Raw genomic sequence first — 22482 nt, 5'->3', positions numbered from 1 at the left:
CAAGCTAAATGCTAGAATTGTGATGAGTTTGGACATTTTAGAAATCAGTGTGAAGCAACGAAGAAATATAAGAATAAGGATCAGAAGGACAAGAAGACAGCAAACGCTACCATGTCTGATGACGAAGGCGAGGCGTTGATCTTGAGATTGAGTAGTCCGATGGAATCGTGGGTATTGGATTCTGGAGCGTCGTTCCATTCCTGCAGCAATGTGGAGATAATGGAAGACTACATTTCTGGCGATTTTGGGACAGTACATCTGGCTGATGACGAGCCCTTAGATATCGTGGGAAAGGGACACGTGAAGGTAGCGACATCCAATGGATCCGTGATAAAACTGAATGGAGTCAGACACATTCCTGGATTACAGAGAAATTTGATTTCGATTGGGCAGCTTGATGCAGAAGGGTACACCGTGACATTTGGCTGCAGCAATTGGAAAATTACCAAGGGAACTATGATAGTAGCTCGAGGTAAGAAGGAGGGTATGTTTTATACCACAACTAACTCCAAAGATTGCATTGATCTTGCAAGTGAAGCAAATAATGCAGATTTGTGGCATTGTCGTCTTGGCCACATGAGCGAGAAAGGGATAAAGATAATGTGCTCAAAAGGTTTACTATCGGGCCTGAAAACTATTGAAGTTGGCCTATGCGAGGATTGCGTGTTTGGAAAACAGAAAAGGGTTAGTTTCTCAAGGGGAGACAGAAAATTGAAGACACAGAAGTTGGAGTTGGTCCATAGTGATCTTTGGGGACAAGCACCTATTAAGTCCCTAGGAAGCTCTGAATATTATGTGACATTCATCGACGACTCCACTCGAAAGGTATGGGTTTATTTTCTGAAGAGTAAATCCGATACGTTTGATGCTTTCAGGAAGTGGAAAGCCCTTGTTGAAATCTCTGGCTTGGCATCGCCCCCAGACGTAGATACACATTGTATCGAACTGGGTAAATAATTCGTTGTGTTCATTCTCCTTTCATATTCGTGATCGCCTGTGTTTATTTCCCAATAACTAGCATCAGAGCCAAGGTGGCTTTGGGTCAGGCCCTGTGTGACCAAAGGGTTAGGCCTGGATGACCCATGATCGAGTGGGGCCCTGGATGACTCTAGTTTGAGTCGGGCCCATAATGTCTCGATGTATCGACTGTGTGTTCCCGATGTGGTTTCGGTTTGAGGGGAGGTTTGTTGGGTGCAAACCTATCACACATCGGATGAGTGAGGGAAGTTGGATTAGTATATAAGTGTTATCCATCCCTAATTAGTTTGGGGCCTTTTGGGGTGACCCAAAAATAAATCCGTGCGGGCTTGGCTCCACCTAAAGTAGACAATATCAAACTAATGTGCAGTCGATGATCCCAACAACTGGGGTTACGAGACCTGACTATAATGATCTTTTCTTTTTCTTTTAAAAAAAAAAAAAATTAACTCCTATATAAAGGAGGAAATTACAAATAAACTCCTATGAAAGGAGGAAATTACAACTGAGGTCAAAAGGGCTCGAACTCGACACCTCATACATTGATGTCTAAGCTCTTTGCCGCTAGGACTATAATGATCTTAAAACTTCATTACATTCAGTCTTTTGAGATGTCGCCGACTCAATAACAATCTCACTTTTCCCTCTGATTTATTGATATATTTTATGATTTAAATATCTTAATTAATGTTCGAATAAAAAACTTTAGTTTTACCGCGTAACGGGTCTATGTATGAGATTTGTATATGAGTTGGCTTGATGTAACATATTGTTGGCATGCTTTAGTAAGAAGATTTATTTGTGTTTCGAAAGTGGGGTTGACATTTGTCATCTTCATAATCATCTTCTCTATTGAGACACATGGCGCCTTTGACGTCACTTCATTTATATTTCAGATGTCCTTCGGTGTGATCTTGTGCTTACTAGTAACAGTAAAAATTTTAGATCAGGTCTGAAACCAAAAAAAAAAAAAAAAACTTCTTCGGGCGTTAACAACAAACAACGTATGTGAAGAGTTTCATTGCACGCTTTTAATTACTCTCTATGTCCCGTTAAAAATGAAACATTTTTCTTTTTTGGTTGTCCCATTAAAAATGAAACGTTTCCTAGAAATGGAAACAACTATATCTCTATTTTTTCATCTCTCTTACTTTACATTCTCTTTATTAATTCACAAAACAATACTATATAAAATTCCATGTCGATTTCCAAATGTTTTATTTTAAGTGGGACGGGGGGGGAGTATATTGTAATTGTTGAACAATTTTGATAGATAGAAGAAGTAACTTTCATGGACACACACTCTATAAAAATATCCATTACAACTTTATTTAACTTTCATTCTTGACCATGAAAATTCCGAACCAAGTAAATGATCTCACAACTTATATGTTGTAGAATGAGATACCAAACGAAAAGGAAGAAGCTTGTGGCCAGTGGGTAACGGCCAAGTAAATGATCTCATAAATCTATATAATTAATATTGCAGAATGAGATGTCCCGTTTAAAAGGAATAGATAAAAAAAAACGAGTGTCATAAATAAACAAACAAATAAATGCATGCATATAATTAAAATAAAAACTAAATCTAGTGTGAGAACTAACAACTAATCTTGTCCATTTAATTATTCTTTGATTCATTGTATACTCGTGTGTGAATTTTTTAAAGGACTTTTGATATCATTTTTTGTAAATTAATGTAAATTGAACTTATACATATTTTACTGTTGTAAATAATACTATTTCATTTTGTAACTCTCACATTATTTTATAGACATTTTAATGATAGTAATATACTATTCTTTTTACGATCATAATATTGTAAATAGTAAATCTACATGAAATCATACTTATTTTATTTTTATCTAAAATAGATGGAGTATAAAAGACATACAAGAACAACAATAAAAAAAGTTGTTCAAATTTTACTTTCTACATAAAATCATACTTTGTTTCATTTTTATTGATGATTAGTGTTGATTTCGTAACCTAAATCTGAAATTAAAAGAATTTGTATAGTATTATTAATATGTTCGAATCACTTTACAATAGAGAATAGGAGAAATGAGAGGTGATTGCTATACACGATCGACTTTATTACAAGGAATAGATAACTTTTAGTTGTCACTACTCTACACGCTGGCATCACCAACTTGTGCCATGTGTTTTCAAGTAGTCCAAGAATCTCCACTTTAATTTTCCAAGTTGGTCTCCAAAGATATATGCATTTTTATTGGTGCGCGTATTTATGCATACCTTTCAAAAAGTATATACACTTTTTTTTGGTAATGAATAGTATATACACTTATTATTTATTGTTCATAGGGGAAAAGATAAACAACATAAGATGACTTTTGCAGTGTTTTCCGTGTAACTAAGTAGTTTTCATAATATCGACCATCTAATTAATATATACATTATGCAATAATTTAAGTCCAATATTTGTAAATGACTAGACAAGGGTCCAACTGAAACTATACATTTTTAAATTATGATATCAAAGCATCAGCAATGTAGAATTTGAGGGGAGCTTCTTCGCATTCGAGGCACAGTAGCGTCCCTCTTCACTGTGCAGTGGCGTAGCCATATTGGAACAAGGGGGTACAACTGAACCCCCAAATTAGAATACTAATATCACGTATTAAGATATACTCCCTCCGTCCCACTTAAAATGCAACATTTGGGAATCGGCACGGGATTTTATGTAGTGTTGTTTTGTGAGTGAAAGAAGAGAGAGTAAAGTAAGAGAGATGAAAAAGTAGAGATAGAGTTGTTTCTATTTTAGGAAACGTTTCATTTTTAATGGGACGGCCAAAAAAGGAAAGTGTTTCATTTTTAATGGGACGGAGGGAGTATTTATTAAAAGGCTTCTTTGGCCAAGTAGTTGTGATCCCCATTTTTAAAGCACATATTCTGAGTTTGAATCTTCTCGGTTGCCCTTAATTCATTCCTTTTTGTTTTGATTTCTATACCTTTTTTTATCTCAGTTCTTTTAGTCTAACAATTAATGTTTCTATATCATTTTAATTTCAAATCTTTTTCTGTTTTGTTTTGTTAATACAATTTGTTTACTTTTTTCATGTTTTATTTTATTCAAACAATTGAAAGTTCCATAGCCTTTTATTTCTATCAAATAATTGGATTTACTTTTTCTTTGTTAGTTTTTTTCAAACAATTAAAAGAATAGATGTAATTTTGTCTGTTAGCTAAAACAATAGAAATAATAAGTTAATATAGTTTTTGATCAAATTCTCAACTAATTACTTATAAACTGTTTTATATATTCATATCTATATGAAACATTTATAACTAATAAAATATCTATATTTTTTATTTTCTAAAATAATAGATAGTTTGCTTAAATTATTTATTTTCACAAGGTTCACTTCTAAATACTAGTATTGTTATCTTATAAAAAGTGATTAAAACTTTACTCAAATATTTTATGTCCAAAAAATTTATTTCTGACTATATAATTTCTTGTTTAGTCATTATATTCGCGTCTATACAAGACATTTGTATTTAAGACAATGAAAAAGATTGTTCAGATATTTTTTCGTACCCCCGAATCCAAAATCCTGGATACGCCACTGCCACTATGGGCGGACGGCGATGGCGGTGGGGATGGTGAGGGTGGTCCCGTTGTGGGGGGGAGGGGGAATCCTCATCGGGTTCAGGGGTGGGTGGGATTTTTTTACCTCAACTAGGCGGAGGTGGAGCCCGATAACTTCCGGTTATCGCCCAGCACTCAAGGTCGTCCGACGGGAGTATAACGGTGAAGAGGAAGGGTACTTCCTCAGGAAGTGCTCCACCCAACCCCCAACCCGTCTTTAGATAGCGTTTCCTCGGCTCTTGATAGCATCAGTCTTACTATGAGTCTCCAACATATCGACCGTTTGACAGTCATATATACGTCGGTCATGACCCCAAATTAGGAGCGACTGCACAACCTCATGTGTGCGTACTCACTAAGAGCAACTCCAAGGGGGAAGGGTAAGTTGAGGAGGTATATTTCTCATTTACCTTCTCAAAAAGGTAATTATATCTTCTTAAAAAGTAATGGACTCCAAGAGAAGAAGGTAAATTAAGAAGACAAAAAAAACTAACTTTTTACCTTTTGTTCTAAGAAGAGGTAAAGATACCTTCTCAAAATGAAAGATGTTTAGTGTTATATATTGCCTACGTGTATTTGTAATTTATAACTAAAACAATTAATAGTGCAAATTAATGTAAGAAACGTGGGAAGGGGGACTTCATTGTGGGAATTGTGGCATAGAACAGGAAAGGTAAAAAGAGGGAAAAGATGATATAATTAGGAGTTATGACATGACGGCCATTGTGAATGCTCTTAAATTATTCCCAACGTATACATAGTGCTCCGCACAACAAATAAACAAAAAAGGAAGTACCACAAAAGTTTAAAAAAAAAAGAAAAAAGAAAAAGATATTCTTCCTTGTCCACAACACTATGTGGTTGTGTCAATGAGTAATACTTAGGTTGAAATCGAAGGATCATTTTGAACTACATCCACACTTTCTAATTATCCACCAATTTTATTTTTTTTATAAAAAATCAAAAGAGAAAAAATATCATCAATATGCGTTGAAAAAGTTCTTGTATGTTTGGTTTTCTTTTTCTTTTTCACAAAAGATTGGAATATCTTTAATGAGAAAAATCCGAAGCATGTATTTTATCCTTTAGGGTAAAAAGATAGTGTACATTGAAACGAAAAAAAAAGAATAAAAGTGGACACTTTTTTGGCAACAACTATTCCACATACTTTATCAGTTGGCACAATCTTATCATGCTTTTAGATGTGAAGATCAGAGTGCAATAATTAATGGAATCTATTGGAACACCTCATCACTGAAATTCGCTTTCAAGATCATCAACCACATTAATTCATTTGGCATTCATCAAAGATTATTGTTTTAATTGTATGCACATAGCCCATCAATCCCACCGGCGTGCAGCGTTTATTTCTCACGTTATGATGGTTCCGGCAGCGTAGGGCGTCGGCGACTCTCTATTGTTTCATTGAACAAGCAAGCCTTTTTCCTCTACTATAGACAAGAATTTTCAACCTAACAAAGCCAAACCTCTCAAGCTACACAACAATCAAGATTGACTCAATAGTTCTCAGCCATAAGACTATTCACTAACTTCAAATCTAGAGCTAGAATTTGCAGATTCATCAACTTGATCAAGAAATCAATGAATTTATAGGAATCAAGGCTTGTGATCCTCCTCAATGATCTCTGCATTCTCCAGACATGCTCTAGCCTCTGCAGCTCTCCTTTTCTGTTGGATTCTCCGGATCCAGTCAGCTACGAGGACATGGAGCTTGGGAGCAAGCTTACTCGTCGAGGCGATGTTGAGGCCCGACTTCTTGAGAAGGCGCACCATATACTTTTCAGCCTTCTGGAAATGGACAGAGCAATAAGAAGGGACTGTTGATCTGAGTATTGGTTTTCCACATAGTATAGGTCCTGTAGTTGAACTGATACCGGCAATCACGAATAAATGAAAAAATTATCAGCAAAGGAGACATCTAACAGGAAATTAACCATGTACAAATATTTTGTTACTGGAAAGAGATATTCTGATGCTAAAGAATGATTGCCAGCAGAATCTGATGATGTTTCATATATGTTCCTATTTTTGAATATGACAGGTCTGAAAAGGAAATTCTTCCAATCAAAGATAGACAACACAGCACATAGAAGATATGTTACAACACATATGTATGGTTGAGAAAATATAAAATAAAATAGAATACCAGCAATAGCGAATAAACAAGAAAAACTTATCAGCAAAGGAGACATCTACCAGGAAATTAACCATGCACAAATTTTTTTACTTGAAAGATATTGTCTGATGCTAAAGAATAATAGCCAACAGAATCAGATGATGTTTTCTATATGTTACTATTTATTGAATATGACAGGTCTGAAAAGGAAATTCTTCCAATCAAAGATCGACAACACAGCGGAGATAAGATATGTTACAAGACACATGCATGGTTGAGAAAAAATAAAATAAAATAAAACAGAATACCACAATTGTCCAAAATGAGTTGATTAAAACACACCAAATTAATAAATGGCATCGGTACATGTGAAAGCGAAAGAAAAATTAACAAGAATATTCTCCTAAGCATGGGCTGGTCTCAACCATCTTCAGATGCCAATTTGAGAACAAAGGTAAAAATCATAGTAACAGTTGAAACTGCAAAGAAAAGTAAAAAGAAGCATTCCAAATGCAGTTGCATAATTACATCAGGAATGATACAGCCTTATTGTTGTTACTGAATTATCTGCACTTTATACCTGATGAACCGAAAGCTATTAGTCTTTTAATGCAGGTTGTAAAGGAGTGCACATAAAAGAAAAGGACCTATACTAGAGAAGACCCCTTGCATCAGAATAAGTATTATACGAATCCTCTCATTTTTCTATCCATGATAAAGTCTACATAAAAGTGTACTAGTGCATTTTGAGATGCTATAGCTATCTCCTGCTTAGCCAGACAATTAAAAGCTTATAATTAAAACTCTTGGTAGCCAATGGATGAGCGTCCTTTTCAGGAAGGAAACGTCCTCTTACACGATGTAATAGAATATATAGATATTTCTTTATAGGTGATGTTTAAAAAACATATAGATATTCCTTCATGATCTAAAACAGAAGGAAAAGATAAATGCATGAAACACAGAATCCATCAAAGAAAAACTTTTATCTGTAAACGCATACGACTAACACCCATCTTTTTAGCAGCAACAAAAGTTTACAAAGATACGTTTCAGTGTTTCACAGAATGGAAATATAGTGGTCTACAAATCAATTATCTCCTATCCCTTTTCTGCATGAGCATGCAATTTTCCTAATAACAATAAAGGCTCACATTAAAGGGCCTATTCGAATAGCTTGGAATCGTGATCATCTTGATAAGATTTCTGAACAAATAATAAAAAATTATCCTTAACCATTTTAAAAGAAAATGAACCCTCAAGTGCAACTGGATAGCATATTTTGGTACATTTATCACCACCTCTGCTTAGAGGTCAATTTCAGTGGAGTAGGAAAAATGAAAGTTCCTAAGTAATTAAATACTAGTGGTGCTGCATCATTGTTAAATGTGAAATGGAAGTTTTAAGGTATAATACATTAAAATTTTAGGACAAGGGGTGCACCTTGATTCCTGTTTAGTGAAGCTGTGAAGTTATAGTATATTATGAAAAACAGGTTTTTATACTTGGTCAGCATATCAAACTTATCAAAGTTTATTATACATCAAACTTCAAGTAATTTTTTCATGAAATGAGTTTGTAATCTATGGTTGACCATCACAAACTACCCATGCTTGGTGGAGTAGCATCCGGGTATCCTAAATTTATGAGCATCTATACAAAAGTCATGAGAATGCAGTAAGGGTATATCACTTCCCAGATTATACAAGCCTCATAGACCATTGTCTCATTTGTGGGTTATATTTCTTCCTTTAAGCATCAAGGTAACGATAAAACACAAATTTAGGTGTGTATCTGTGTCAACAGCTCCTACTCGTTAAGCATAGTAATTACTTGGCGGCACTTCCTAGTTTCACTGCTACAGTGCTACTGGTTCCACACACTGATGTAAAAAATAAGATGGTTCTGTCTGTCCAACATTGTCATTCCATTTGTACAAGAGAATAAATTAAAGAGTCTCATGTGTAGTATTTGAGCTAGTTCAAGTAGTGTCACAGAAAGTTAGCCATACAGTACACCATGTGATATTGTGAAAATATATTGAGAACTTGGAAAGCAACGATATCTTGTTTGCAAATAAAACATTATAATTACCACTCTGGAACACCTCCACATTCTACAGAAATAGGTGTAGCATCTACTTCAGAAACAGCGGATATCATACTGCAATTGCACATAACCACACACGCACATCTTAGGATCTACCGTTTGACAACTTCAACAACCGCTTAGAAATTTTTGTATTCAAATATCTATTCCTGGAGAATTTCTTACATTAGTACATAACTTCACAATCAACAGTCAAAATTGTACAAAATTCATATAGAATAGTTCTTTAGATGCACAACGATATTTGTTATTTTTATTTTTTCTAATTGTAATTCCCTTTAAGTTCTTATCATTCAAAAAGGAAAATCCCTTTACAGAAACGCACTCTGTACCTTAGTTAAGGTCACACTTCTATCAAGATTCCATGGGGTACAACTGTACCAGACCCGATATCTAAAAACTGAGACAAGCACATCCACTGACCAAACAAATTTTCAAAATATCATTACTGCCATCAGGCATACTCCAGTTGTTTTCCCCTTTCCTTAAAAACTAAGTAAAGGTTAACAACCAAAACACCACCACTCATTAAACAAAACAACCTGCAAGTTTTTCCATCACATAAATCCCAAATAGAGATTAATCAGTTAACAAGTAACAGGCATCAAGGAAGATGAACAATGATCCCCAACAAGTTTTTCCAAGCAGTAAAAACAACACACATTACACGCAGTATAGTAGGATTACAGCAACATACAAATCCAAATAAATTAAGTGCACCCAGCACAGGGCAATTACATAGAGTACCATATATTATAGTAGCTATAGTTTAGCAACTAGTATATGCAGTACTACACTATCATGCCTACATAAAGTGATTCAGCCATCCTACAAAGCCTAATTACTAATCCAATCCAATGCATAATCTAATTTCTTGTCCAACACTCCCAAAGCTGCCCTAAAGCAAACTAACGAGCATAAATATTTATCATTCTCTACAATTTTCTCTATAAACAAAACAAATTAAAACAGAAAAGAAGCAAACCTCTTTATAGCGAAAACGCAAGCCTTGTACAGCTTCTGCTTGGAATCAGACAGTATATGCATATGACAAAACATTGTTAACGCCATCGCCTTTGCCTTGCAGCCGTTCATACCACACCTACCGGTTGCATTCCCAATCGTATTCCCATTCCCACCATTAACCCCCAAATTGCCATTTCCATTTCCATTATCCGCAGCCAGTCCGGGCGCGCCATCAGCGCGGCTCGAATTGATCCTCTCATTCTCCTCATCTTCAACGAAGGGGCTTTTCCCATACTCCCAATAGTATTCCCTGTACTTCAATTTCAGCTCTTCCATCAACGCCCAATAATGGTCGCGGTAAATCCCCTCGAGCTGCTTCGCTCTCCGGTAACGCCGATTGATGAGTTCGGATCGGGTCAGGAACTCCGATTTTGAAAGGGCGGCGTCCTGTTCGGCTCCGTCGATGCGAATTGGGCCGGCGGAGGACGACGGCGAGGGGTCCGGCATTTCGGCGGCCGTGCGTGTGGAAAGCTTGGCTTCGTGGCGGTGGTGGCTCGGACAGCTCACGGCGGCGACTGGGGAGGTGTAGAGGATTGGAGACGGAGAGAATTTGGGAATCGCGTATCTCTCTCTCAGTGAAATTTACGCTTGCGGAGCTGTTTGTAGGGTTTTATAGACCTCCAAGGATGTACAACAAGTGATGCACTGCGTACAATTTGACAAAGCTATTTCTTTTTATTTTCTTGCTTGAATTTATTTGAATTTCCGTTCATATTTTAAGCAGTTGCAATGGCGAAAGAGAAGGATGCTACAACAACGAAATAATCTGTTTTTACATGATTTTGAGTTTTATATGTATGCATAATTATAAGAAAATCTACCAAATATTCATGAAAAAAGTCCAAAAATTCAAGAATCACAAATTTGTGAAGGACAATCATCCACTCATATTTTCCACCTCATCCAGTAACTAACTATAAGAAGCCCAACTAACTCAAATTCAGAGGGAAAAATAATAAAGAAAATAAGAAAAAAAAACAGCCATAGAAATGCTGACAATCAAACTATCAGCAGCTGCAGTCTGTTCATCTTCCTCCACTCACTTCCTGAATCCCCACAGCAGATTGAGATTCAACAAGAGAATCCCTTTCCTCTCCAACCCGTCTCTCTTCAATCCTCTCAGACGCATCGCTGAATGCAGCAAGAAGAATTCGGCAAAAACAATGGATTCTTCTGCTTCTTCGAGGATTGTGGCCGCTGCCGAGCAGCTCAAGGACCCCGATCAGCTCATCGACTCTGTCGAGACTTTCATTTTCGACTGCGATGGTGAGTGGAAGTGATTTTTTTTATGTGTTATGTTTTGGTGAATGCGGTGATGTTATTGTTAATTGCCAGTTACACGTTCGGTGAAATGCTTGAATGAATTGAAAATTGAAGCCTAGAACTTGTTTATATAGAATGCGTGTGAATAATTAGTTTTCTTATAATGTGTTACTAAAGAATTATGATAGTACTAATGCAACTTTGTTCAGAAGGGATTTATGACAAGATTTTGTCTTGATAAATGATCGTAAAAATATGGAAATAATTGCATTTGTTACTTGAAACCTTACATGAAAAACTTCGTGTAGTAGCTATTACACAGTTACACATATTTTGGTTGCACGAAATATGCATTCAAATCATTTAAGCGTGTTCGGACATACTAATATTTTTTTTGTTCTGGTGAACTGATAACAATCATTGGAAGGGTACACTCGGTCTTAAGAGGTGATGATATAGGAACTTGAGAGTTAAATGTGCGGGTGTGTTGGACTAGTCATAGAGGTCATAGAGTGGTTAACATATGATGCTTAGATTCGAGTTCACTGTGACATCTTTAAGAATATTACAATTACCCCCAAGAAAATTGGGAGTTGAATGTAACTCTAAGATGCATTGACATCTTTCTTTACTAGTGTTCTAATAAAGTTTTTGGAATTTCACTTGTGTTATAATGTGCATATGAATCCCTACGTTGGATTTTTTCAGGTGTCATATGGAAAGGAGACAAGCTAATAGATGGCGTCCCAGAGACACTTGACATGCTTCGTTCAAAGGTAGCACATTGTCATTTCTTGAAGAATCAATAATTTGTATGGCATATTTTCCTTCCTTTGAAAGATGTGGAGCTAGTCTTGTTCGTGATTTTCTCCTCCTTGAGAATGCTAATGGTTGGATCCGATTGCTTCCTTGTGTAGGGAAAAAGGTTGGTTTTTGTCACCAACAACTCCACAAAATCCAGAAAACAATATGGCAAAAAGTTTGAGACGCTCGGCCTTAATGTCAGCGAGGTAAATGCATTCTCATTTTGATATGTATAATTGTAACCACGGAAAATAGTTAAGGATTCTAACAGGTTGGAAATCTTTCAGGAAGAAATATTTGCATCATCTTTCGCAGCTGCTGCTTACCTGAAGTCAATTGATTTCCCCAAAGATAAAAAGGTACTTACCATGTATTAGGAAATCACTTTCAAGAAACCGCTTAATTACACCTCTGAGATCAGTTTCATCCTTCACAAAGATGGAAAGTGGTTTTATAGGGCTTTGCTAAGCTGCTGATACGTTTGAATTGACGAACAACAGAAAATTGATTCTCATTATTGCCCATGTATAGGTTTATGTTGTTGGCGAGGAAGGCATTTTAAAGGAGCTTGATTTGGCAGGGTTTCAGTACATTGGTGGACCGGTACGTGATGAGTTTTATATGAAGTGCGTTTCAAGATTGAATGCGTGTAAATTTTTCATAGGAATGTCTTAAACCAGTGTATACAAACCTCTGATCTAGTATAATTTTCTTTTTATACCTGGCAATGTTGAGGCTTTATTAAAGATATTGATAATGAATGAATCGAACTGTTTATGAGAGTGCTCTATCAATAATGTTCTTATTAGCTGATCTAAAGCTTCTGATTTAAAGCACTAATCAACTGAGGTATATCTCATTGGGCCATCTCATCTTTAGCTCTAGGATTGAAAGGCTGAGGTAAAACACACGATTTATGAACTCTATATGGTGCTGAATTGATCTTTTGGTGAATATTCATTAATGGATTACATGAGTAGTTTCTGAAGCTAAACATTTAACATTTTGTGTTTTGCAGGAAGATGGTGACAAGAAGATTGAACTGAAACCGGGTTTTTTGATGGAGCATGACGAAGACGTAACTCTTCATTCTTTTACTATTATGGATATCATGGTTGCAGAAAGGATTCATTTGAATATTTTCTACTAATTCATTGTAACTCTCTGTGTAGGTCGGAGCTGTGGTTGTCGGATTTGACCGTTACTTCAACTATTACAAAATCCAGTACGTTTACCTGAAAATGTTAATGATCATAGTGGCTCCATTATTCCATCTCTTGCTTTTTCCCTGAAAACTGCATCACCGAGCTAACTTTACAAGTCTTGATTGTTCTATATGAAGGTATGCGACTTTGTGCGTCCGTGAAAACCCTGGGTGCCTTTTCATAGCCACCAACCGTGACGCGGTCACCCATCTCACTGATGCTCAAGAATGGGCAGGTGACCTAATTGATCTTGCTGTTTATGTTCCATTGCTACTCCATTATGCATTGCATCTAGATTCATAAAACTAGCAAACTCAACAAGGTCATTGAGACTCTTTCTCTCCTTTCTTGTCTTTTCAAAAGGGCGTGGAGATAGTCATTTGATTGGACTATGTTTTTTCTCAAAATTTTATTGTGTGAACATGAATTATTCAAGCATATTGTTTACTTTGAGGATTGAATCAATACACTCAAAAGAGTATAGGTGGTCATTTAGAACTTGTGTAGAAGGAATGTGTGAATATGATGGATGCTGAAGTGCAAAGCTTGTTTTCTGCAATCAGGTGGTGGCTCGATGGTAGGTGCAGTACGTGGATCGACTCAACGTGAGCCACATGTTGTCGGGAAGCCCTCAACGTTCATGATGGATTACTTAGCCAAGGAGTAAGCCTACGTATACTACTAGCTAGCATCATATGCATACAATAGGGTTGTGTTTTCTTTACTTTGCTTCCACGTTTTGCAAAAATGTTCTTTCCTTTGAAATACTACGCAAAAAGGAACCACGACCTTTCAAACGTTGAAAGGTCGTGCCAAGTACACCCGGAACTTTGATCCAGTGTCATTTTTGAAAAAATATAGAAAGATCGAGCTTTTTATTTTTTTTTTGCATATTTCAAAGGTCGAGATCTCCCTAAAAGATTCCCGTTAGGACGGATGATTAGGCGAGACCCCAAAACCTGTAAATAGAATAGAACAATATATAAACCAATATCTTCAGTGGCTGAGCCATTACTACAGCTTAGAGAGAGCTAAAGGCGAGGGATGCTCAAGCCCCCCCCCAACAACATATGGTCCAAAAAGACCATATGACCTAACAAAGAAGGGGGAGACCATAAGCCCTAGACCATATATGCAGAAGGACTGATGCCGATAAACTTGAAGCTAGAATCACAGCGCGAAAATAGTCACGCTACCATTCCATAGTTATGGCCATAGCACATAATCAACGCCTTCCTAGCTGTGCATAACATTGTTTTTCTAGGAAAAGGAATGCTGCAGCTGATGTTGTGTTTTTGTTATGAAAATGAAACAGATTCAACATCTCCAAGTCCCAAATATGTATGGTTGGAGACAGACTAGACACTGATATACTCTTCGGGCAAAACGGAGGGTGCAAGACTCTTCTTGTTCTATCAGGTAAGGAACGAAACAGGCACCATTTTGTGGTTTTTATCTCATCTTATGGAATGATAATGTTACCTAATGAGTCTCTTGCTATTCGTCCTTTTTCAGGCGTGACGTCTCTGCCAATGCTTCAGAGCCCCGACAACACGATACAGCCGGATTTCTACACCAACAAGATCTCAGATTTCCTTTCCCTCAAGGCTGCTGCTGTGTAATGCAACGCCAGAAACCGTCGAGTTTGTACGCATTTACACTCTGTTGTATGGATTTAGGTGAAGATAAAAAGTGGGGGATTACAAGAGCAAAGAGATGTCTAATTCACCATGTAATGATGTAACGCAGCACAAAAGCCATTTGAAACCAACCTTGTTTACTGCTTATTATATGTTGTGGTGATCTCTCTCTATCTCAATAACAGGATATAATGTTTCTTTTGTTTTAATTTAAATCCTACTTGGATTACGGGTTGATTGGGTACGAGCTTATTGGGTTATAATTTTCAGCCATTACTCTAAACACCTGAGTTTAAGACTAAGCCCAACAAGCTAATCAAATTGCTAGCAATAAAATTAACGTGTGATCAATCCAACGTACAATTGTAAAATTAGTCATAGTTATCAAATGTAAAACATTTAATTAAGCAAATTTTATTTAGGAATATTATATCACCAATAAAAAATGCTTATAATTTATATGTTTTTTTTAGTAGTAATTTGATAGTGTTTTTCAATATTAAAGTCAAAAGTTTTCCTAAACTAAAATAGCACATGAAAATGGAAATGAAAGGCCCCGTATGATATTCGTGCGTTTAAAGCCAATTACCTGGGTTTTGTCCACAGCAGAGTGTGCTGTGGTTTTGTAAACCGCAGAGGATCTGTTCCCGACTGAGTATTCTTCTCCGCCGCGAAAGTAAGTTTTCGACAAAATGTCTGATTGAAATTAAGCTTGTGATTTTGGTTAATAGGATAGACGGCTCAGTTACTAGTGTTAAAGGTGAAAACTTTGAGTTGATTGATTATGACGAGCTTGTGAGATTTTGTTGACTGATTTAGTGCTGAAAGTGTCTGTTTTGAATTCTAACTGTTCGACAAAATGCTCCAATTAAGTTAAGCTTGTTAAACTGGATGACTAGGATGCATGATTGAGCTTTTGTATATTACTTTTATTGCTAAATCTTGTGTTCCTGTGCGTAGATAGTAGTTTAAGGTGATGATTTTTGCGTCCTGTTAGATTTTCAGATGAAATGCTGCATGTAAGAAGAGTGATAAGTCGAGCAACATCGAATTACATTCTACATAATTATCTTGGTAGAGTTTCTAAATGCCCCTGCGTTGGCACCAAGCGTTTTCCCTACTTACATGACCAAAATGGTGCCTTGATGCTTCGACATGGGGTGGATGTTTTTTCACATAATTTCTCGACAGTTTTAGTTCAGGCTCGTGACATAGGCAGACTTCATGAGGAGTTGGAGACTGCAACTAATGAGGGTAGGCTCAATGATGCGTGGGATTTGCACGAGAAGCATATGCGGATGGAAGGGTTTGCTAGGAAATCCATTCTGTGCAAGCTGATCGCGGGATTAACAGAGAGTCTAGACATTGAGTGGCTTCAAAAGGCCTATGGATTGGTGGATAAAGCTTTTGAGGAACACAAGCAGACGTTGTTCGATAGGGAGATCCTCATTTACCTCTCTTTAGGCCTTGCTAAATGTGGACTGCCTATTCCTTCCTCGACTCTTTTGAGGAGACTAATCGAGATGGAGAACTTCCCTCCTGTGGCAGCTTGGTCTGCTATTATAGCTTATATGGCCAGCAGTCCGTCTGGAGCGTTCCTTGCGGCCGAATTGGTTCTTGAAATAGGTTACAAGTTCCATGACGGGAGGGTTGATCCACGGAAGAAGTGCAACGAGCCTTTGATTTCTATGAAGCCTAATGCAACTGCTCTTAACATAGCTCTGGTGGGGTGCCTTCGGTATGGCATCACTAGGAAAGGAGAGCAGCTCCTTGATATGATCCCCCGGATTAATATGAAAACTGATGCAACTTCGTCGATCATCATGGCCCATATTTATGAAAGAAATGGCCGGAGGGACGAGCTGAAAAAGCTCAGGAGACATGTTGAAGAAGTTGACAATATAACTGGTGTTCAGCTCCGGCAGTTCTACAACTGTCTTCTCTCGTGTCACTTGAAATTTGGCGATCTAGATTCTGCCTCTCGGATGGTTCTTGAAATGCTTCGTAAGGCGAAGAAAGCTCAGAATTCTCTCGGTGTGGCTACTTTGCGGTTGGAGACTGATAAATTAGGCACTGCTTCACCACATCAAATACACGAGAATCCAGCAACACCTCAAAGGTGTTTCTCGTGCTATGAAGACTTTTGTCGTGACAAAAAGTTTCTAAGCCTTGAAGCCGAGGCAAGAGAATTACTCAACACCTCGGTTGTGAACTTGCAGGGGCAAGTTGAGCTGGTCACAACCAAGAGAGGCATTCTTAGGCCAACTGAGATGACTTATGTGAAACTAGTTAAAGCGTTCTTGGAGGCTGGAAACACAAAGGATTTGGTCGAGTTCTTGATACAGGCGGAGAAAGAAGATTCCCCTATGTCTGCCGATAACTCGGTTCTCGTTCATGTCATCAACTCTTGTATTTCCCTCGGTTGGTTGGACAAGGCACATGACCTTCTGGATGAAATGCGCTTGGCTGGCATCAGATGTACCTCGTCAGTGTATAATTTCCTCCTGAAAGCATATCATAAGGAAAACCAGATTGCTGAGATGAAATCATTGATCAGAGACGCCCGTAGGGCTGGTGTTCAGCTGGATGCGAGTTCTTACCAGTCGCTGATTCAATCCCGGGTGGTTGAGAAGGACACAGCAGGGGCCCTTGATCTGTTCAAGGAAATGAAAGAGGCTAAAATACCTAGAGTCGTTGAACAGGACTTTGACTTGCTATCCAAGCGCTGCGCAGAGGGAGACGATGCTCATATAATGTCAAAGCTATTGCAGGAAATACAGGAAGGTCAGACAGCGGATTCTGGAGTCCATGACTGGAACAGTGTAATTCACTTTTTCTGCAAGAAACGGCTAATGCAAGACGCGGAGAAGGCTCTGAAGAAGATGAGAAGTCTGGAGCTTCCTCCCAATGCGCAGACTTTCCATTCTATGGTCACTGGATATGCTGCAATCGGGGGCAAATACATCGAGGTGGCTGAACTGTGGGGCGAGATGAAGTCTTTCGCCTTTTCTAGTGGGATGAAGTTTGATGTGGAGCTGTTGGATGCGGTGCTTTACACATTTGTGAGAGGCGGGTTTTTCATCCGAGCAAACGAAGTTGTTGAGATGATGGAGGAGGGCGGGATGTTCGTGGACAAGTACAAGTACCGCACCTTGTTTTTGAAGTACCATAAAACTCTGCATAAGGGCAAGGCGCCCAAATTTCAGACAGAATCACAGTTGAAGAAGAGAGAAGCTGCGTTGGCCTTCAAGAAATGGATTGGTTTGTGATTCAAGTATTTTGAACAACTAATGTTTCAGAGTTCGTAAGTTTAAGTGAATGCATCATTTATGCATAATCAGTGCTAAGATTACTAGAAAATTATTTAAGCCAACTCTATATGTTCACATATTCTTGAATTTTATAAAGGGCAATTTGCCGAAAAAATCATACTACTTGGTTAAATCTACGACTTTAACAAATTGCCAATTATATCATTACTTTAATCTGTTATTTTTCCTAATTGTCTCATGGTGATATTTTGGTGGGTATATGAATTTATTGACGCAATGTGTACGTGTAAAAGTGATGTGGCTAACTAGATGTAAATAACGTCATTAATTCCACGTAGTATGTATTTTCCGTCTGCCACATTGTATATAATTTCATGAGATTATGGGACAAATTAGAAAATGATAAAGTTAGGATATAATTGATCATTTTCAAAAGTTGCAGGATTTATTAGAAATTGACTAAATTAGTATTAAATTTTTTTCTATAATTTGTGATTTATAAAATATGCCCTAGATTGTTCAAAATGTTTTGAAATAGTTCAAAAATGAATAGATGGGTTCATTGCTTGTAATAAAATTAACTTTTTGTATGCCAAGAAGGCCCTTTTCATATTTGCAGAAGGTTAAGTGATAAAATAAAACACTTCATGAAAGACAGTACTTTTTTTTCTCTGAATAATAACATACATACCCGAGCCAAAGTTCCCAAAGTTGATAGCCAGTAATCTCATTGAAACGAGATTTAATTAACTTTAAACACTGGCTATAAATGAACTACAGCCACATCCTAATCAATTCTTACCAAAATACAAATTAAACAAATACGTTACATAGTTTGTTCGATGGCACATGCTTCTCTCAAACGGCCCTCAAGTCCCGTTCCACATTGTGCAATCATTTGTGATGGCGCTCCCGCTAGACGCCAATTGCTGAGACTGATAGTACAAACTCCTATAAGCATCCCCCGACGATCCAAACGCGCCCTCATATCCAAAACCACTCCCAACACAAGCTGCATTGTTCTCATACGACACCGGCCCAGGCACGGGGTCGAGGCCAGAAAGATTGTTGAGCTGCAACATTGAGGTTTGCAAGAAACCTTGATTTCCCCCTAACTGAAGATGATGGTGAATATCATTGAATCCCACATTGGAATCTTCATCTTGTTTGCACCACACTCTTTGGTATGGTTGAATGTTTGTGGGCCGGGCCTGCTCGAACCCGATAATGGGCCAGCTGTAGGTATTATTTAGGGTGCCTTCGTCGGCCCGTTGCATTTGCAATAGCATATCACCTTTCCCGGCCTCCTTGAGGCGCTTTGCGCCGATGGGGAGGCTGATGCTCTCCATGATGCCCCGAACGTCGTAGCGACTCGTCTCGAAGTTCGTGACCGCGTTGAGGCCGCGGAATTTGATGGCTGCCACGTCATATGCTTCGGCTGCCTCCTCTTGTGTGCCTTAGGAAAGTTATAAACGTAACAAATTAACGTGCTATGGTACATAATAAAGTAATTTAAGTTCTATAAATGTAGATTTATTTTAATAACTTACTGAAAGTTCCTAAATAAAGATCTTTGTTCCCTGCCACTCTTCCTATCCTTGCTTGCCATCTTCCATGCTGGTGATGTCTGATAATAGTTTGATTTTAACAAATTAAAGATGAATTCGATACATTACAACATATATTTAATGTTGATAATATGATTATAACTTATAAACATGAAATAATAGTCCTTATTTACCTTGTAACACCTCGGTAAATCGATGCACCTCGAGAAAATCCAGTGCTTTTTCTGATTTAATAAGGAAATAAATAATTCGACAGTATTAGTTTTTTTTAAAAATTCTTAGACAAAAAAAAGGATTGATTAATATTTCAAAACAATTACTACCTTCTAAGTGATGCAACATATTCCTGCCTTGTCATGTGCTTCATTTCCTCAATTTCTGTCTCATAATTGCTAATCTGAAAAGCCACATTAAAATAAAACATGTTATAATTCATTCTTGAGATATTAAACAAAAATATAAATAACCTTTTAAATCAAATTACAGGTAAATTAGTGGTGGTGGTGGTTCCCCAATATTTCAAGGCAGCTAAATCATAAGCCCGAGCGGCCTTCTCTTCCTTGTCATAACCTCCTACATTATATAAATATTCATCAAATAATCTTTATATATAAACAAAATTAATTACTAAGAAAAATAAACAAATAACATGACTTACCCAAATAAACTGCAGAAGGTTTGAATCATCGATCCATGTAAAAAAAAAGTGAATTAAAACCCCAAGAAACATCATATAAATACTTCATTACAATAGTAGTTTATTAAATACTCATAAGTGGAGTATCGATTAAAGAAAAAAATACTACTAGTAATTAAATATTTGTACCTTGCCTTCCTTTCCGAGTTTGGCCTTCTCTTCTGCAACTATTATCCCACAAATGTGCTTCATACCTCCCAGTCCATCTATGCCTGCACAAATAATGGTTTTATTTAAACTTCTATTTCAATGAATTAAGAAATAAACATGATTAAATTTTTCTCATCAACCCTAATAATTAAAAAAAAATACTACGAGACCTTGTTACACCACGATAAATTGAAGTTCTTTGTCCAAACGTTTCTATATTTTTCCTTGGCACAGATTCAACTGCACCGCCTCCTCCGCCGCCGAGTTTGCTGTCTGATGACTGAGAGCTTGTGCTCATGGAGAGAGACAGCGCCTCCGGCGGCGGAGGAGGAGCTTCGTCGACTGGCTTCTCCACAGGCGGCGGCGCAGCGTGGCTTCTCAGCCAGTTCTTGATCATGGAGAGGCCCATGTTGTGACTACTTCCATTAATCATGTTTTGATGATTATCATCATCAGCAGCAGCAGCAGCAAAAGATTGGACTCCAACTTCAAGAAAATTCTCTAGTTTTGGGGTTTCTTGATTTTGGTTGCATGAGAAGGAGTCGATATTGCTGTCGTCCTTCACATTCCAATCTGCATAAAAAGGAAAAGGGAGATTTGGAAAGTTAATGAATTGAATAAATAAGCCAAGTCCACTACAAAAGATTTGATTTTGATGTGCTGAAATGGAAAAAAAATGGAAAATGAAGATTTTGTGCTACCTTGGGGTGGAGGGTTTGTGTTGAAGGTTTCAAAAATGGGATCAAAGCATTGATCTGAGTGAAACCCTAGTTCTTGGTTTTGAGGGTGGTGATGTTGATTTGATGAGAGAGAGAATCCCAGCCAGTTGTTCATGGCAGCCATGGTTGTTTCTTGAGATGTGGTACAAGGTTTGGAGTTTGGGGTACAAGTGTTTGGTGCATGAATTGTTGAGCTAGTTAATAGAGATGGGGAAGGAGAAAGATTAAATGAAAGAGAATATGAAGATCATTTGTTCCAAAGCAAAGTGCATGATTTTCACACACAATTCTCTCTCTTTCTCTCGATTTTGTAAAACTCTCTCTCTTGATTTTGTTGGTCATGAAGGGGGTGCCTAGTAGTTTAAGGGCAGACAAAGACGCTAATCCCAAAAACCTCTATGATTCAAGCAAGTGACAAAAATTTGTGCTAGGGTTGATCAAGGGTAAAATTGTTATTTCACTTTTGTTTTGTTGTGGATAACAATAGAAGTATCTCATTACTTTTGGATTTATAAATTGTTAATTGCTTTTTAAAAGTATATAACCAAGTTAGAAGTGCAAAAAGTAGATTTATTTGTTTGTTTTTTGGATATTTGAAAGAAGAATATTTGTTCATATGGTTAAGGATATATGACTTATACAGATGTTTTAAGGTTCTTTTATGATCATAATGTATATTAGTCCTCTTTCAACGGAATATGTAGTCAATTAATTATAAATTGATCGATATGTCGATCCACTATTTATCAATATAGTGTAAGTTCTAGTGTAACATCCAACCAATATGATCATTTTAAGGCTATATATCATACATAAAAGTGATAGTGTTGTAGTTAACATATCCATAATCATAGTGTGTCGATATTAATTTATGGTATGCTACATGATTATGACGATTGCATGTGTTTAGCGTTATATTTATTCTTTGCATAATAGACATCAAACACCGAATTAGTAATTTACAAACAATCTTTAGCAAAGGTACAAACAAAGACACTATACAACTGTCTATTTAATACAAATATAAAAATAACAAGAATGTACATTTTCACGTGCAAAATTTCACACGTAAGAGAGTGTATCGAAAGATATAGAGAGGTGTAGATAGGCAAGTAGGTAGTAAAGTTGAAATAAGCTATCTTGATAAATGGTTAAAATTAGTATTAATGCTTAGTTTTATAGGGTAAACACATGGGGTGGTAAACCTAAAAGCATGTGGTTTCGTAATCCCAAAACCATCCTCTTTGAACGTTCAAAGATTTCCTAGATTCTCTTAATCTTAAATTAATTAAATAGACCCA

General features: G+C 37.1%; 4 protein-coding genes across 6 annotated transcripts; 2 read left to right on the top strand and 2 right to left on the bottom strand.

The window, feature by feature from the left end:
• Positions 1-5856: 5856 nt before the first annotated feature.
• LOC125212582 (uncharacterized) lies at positions 5857-10625 on the bottom strand. Its single transcript, XM_048112792.2, has 2 exons — positions 9823-10625; positions 5857-6479 (listed from the first exon to the last, which is right to left on the bottom strand). Exons 1-2 carry the CDS (start codon positions 10308-10310, stop codon positions 6209-6211), a joined length of 759 nt encoding a protein of 252 aa, XP_047968749.1. The 5' UTR covers positions 10311-10625; the 3' UTR covers positions 5857-6208.
• A 185-nt stretch (positions 10626-10810) lies between these two features.
• Positions 10811-14984, top strand: LOC125212573 (phosphoglycolate phosphatase 1A, chloroplastic-like). Its single transcript, XM_048112781.2, has 11 exons — positions 10811-11129; positions 11835-11902; positions 12044-12136; positions 12218-12289; positions 12462-12533; positions 12949-13008; positions 13103-13155; positions 13273-13370; positions 13699-13798; positions 14451-14554; positions 14651-14984. Exons 1-11 carry the CDS (start codon positions 10853-10855, stop codon positions 14755-14757), a joined length of 1104 nt encoding a protein of 367 aa, XP_047968738.1. The 5' UTR covers positions 10811-10852; the 3' UTR covers positions 14758-14984.
• Positions 14985-15252: 268 nt separating this feature from the next.
• Positions 15253-18219, top strand: LOC125209119 (Pentatricopeptide repeat (PPR) superfamily protein). 3 transcript variants are annotated; one of them, XM_048108736.2, is made up of 2 exons: positions 15253-15451; positions 15781-18219. In XM_048108736.2, exon 2 carries the CDS (start codon positions 15786-15788, stop codon positions 18042-18044), a length of 2259 nt encoding a protein of 752 aa, XP_047964693.1. In that variant the 5' UTR covers positions 15253-15451; positions 15781-15785; the 3' UTR covers positions 18045-18219. The 3 variants fall into 3 exon arrangements, with proteins under 3 accessions (XP_047964693.1, XP_047964687.1, XP_088921904.1); XM_048108730.2 differs by having other exon boundaries at positions 15773-18219; XM_089065778.1 differs by having other exon boundaries at positions 15255-15451; positions 15967-18219.
• Positions 18220-18691: 472 nt separating this feature from the next.
• LOC125210831 (AP2-like ethylene-responsive transcription factor BBM2) lies at positions 18692-21494 on the bottom strand. The gene is made up of 9 exons (XM_048110437.2): positions 21164-21494; positions 20633-21035; positions 20442-20524; positions 20274-20282; positions 20100-20188; positions 19939-20012; positions 19789-19839; positions 19598-19674; positions 18692-19503 (listed from the first exon to the last, which is right to left on the bottom strand). The coding sequence occupies exons 1-9, from the start codon at positions 21303-21305 to the stop codon at positions 18917-18919; spliced, it is 1515 nt and encodes a 504-aa protein (XP_047966394.1). The 5' UTR covers positions 21306-21494; the 3' UTR covers positions 18692-18916.
• Between the last annotated feature and the right edge of the window lie 988 nt (positions 21495-22482).

Source organism: Salvia hispanica, chromosome 2, assembly GCF_029641045.1.
Source record: "Salvia hispanica isolate PSC_SH4W2 chromosome 2, Shi_PSC_v1, whole genome shotgun sequence".
Lineage (NCBI taxonomy): Eukaryota > Viridiplantae > Streptophyta > Magnoliopsida > Lamiales > Lamiaceae > Salvia > Salvia hispanica.
This window is presented reverse-complemented; position numbering and strand designations above follow the sequence as displayed.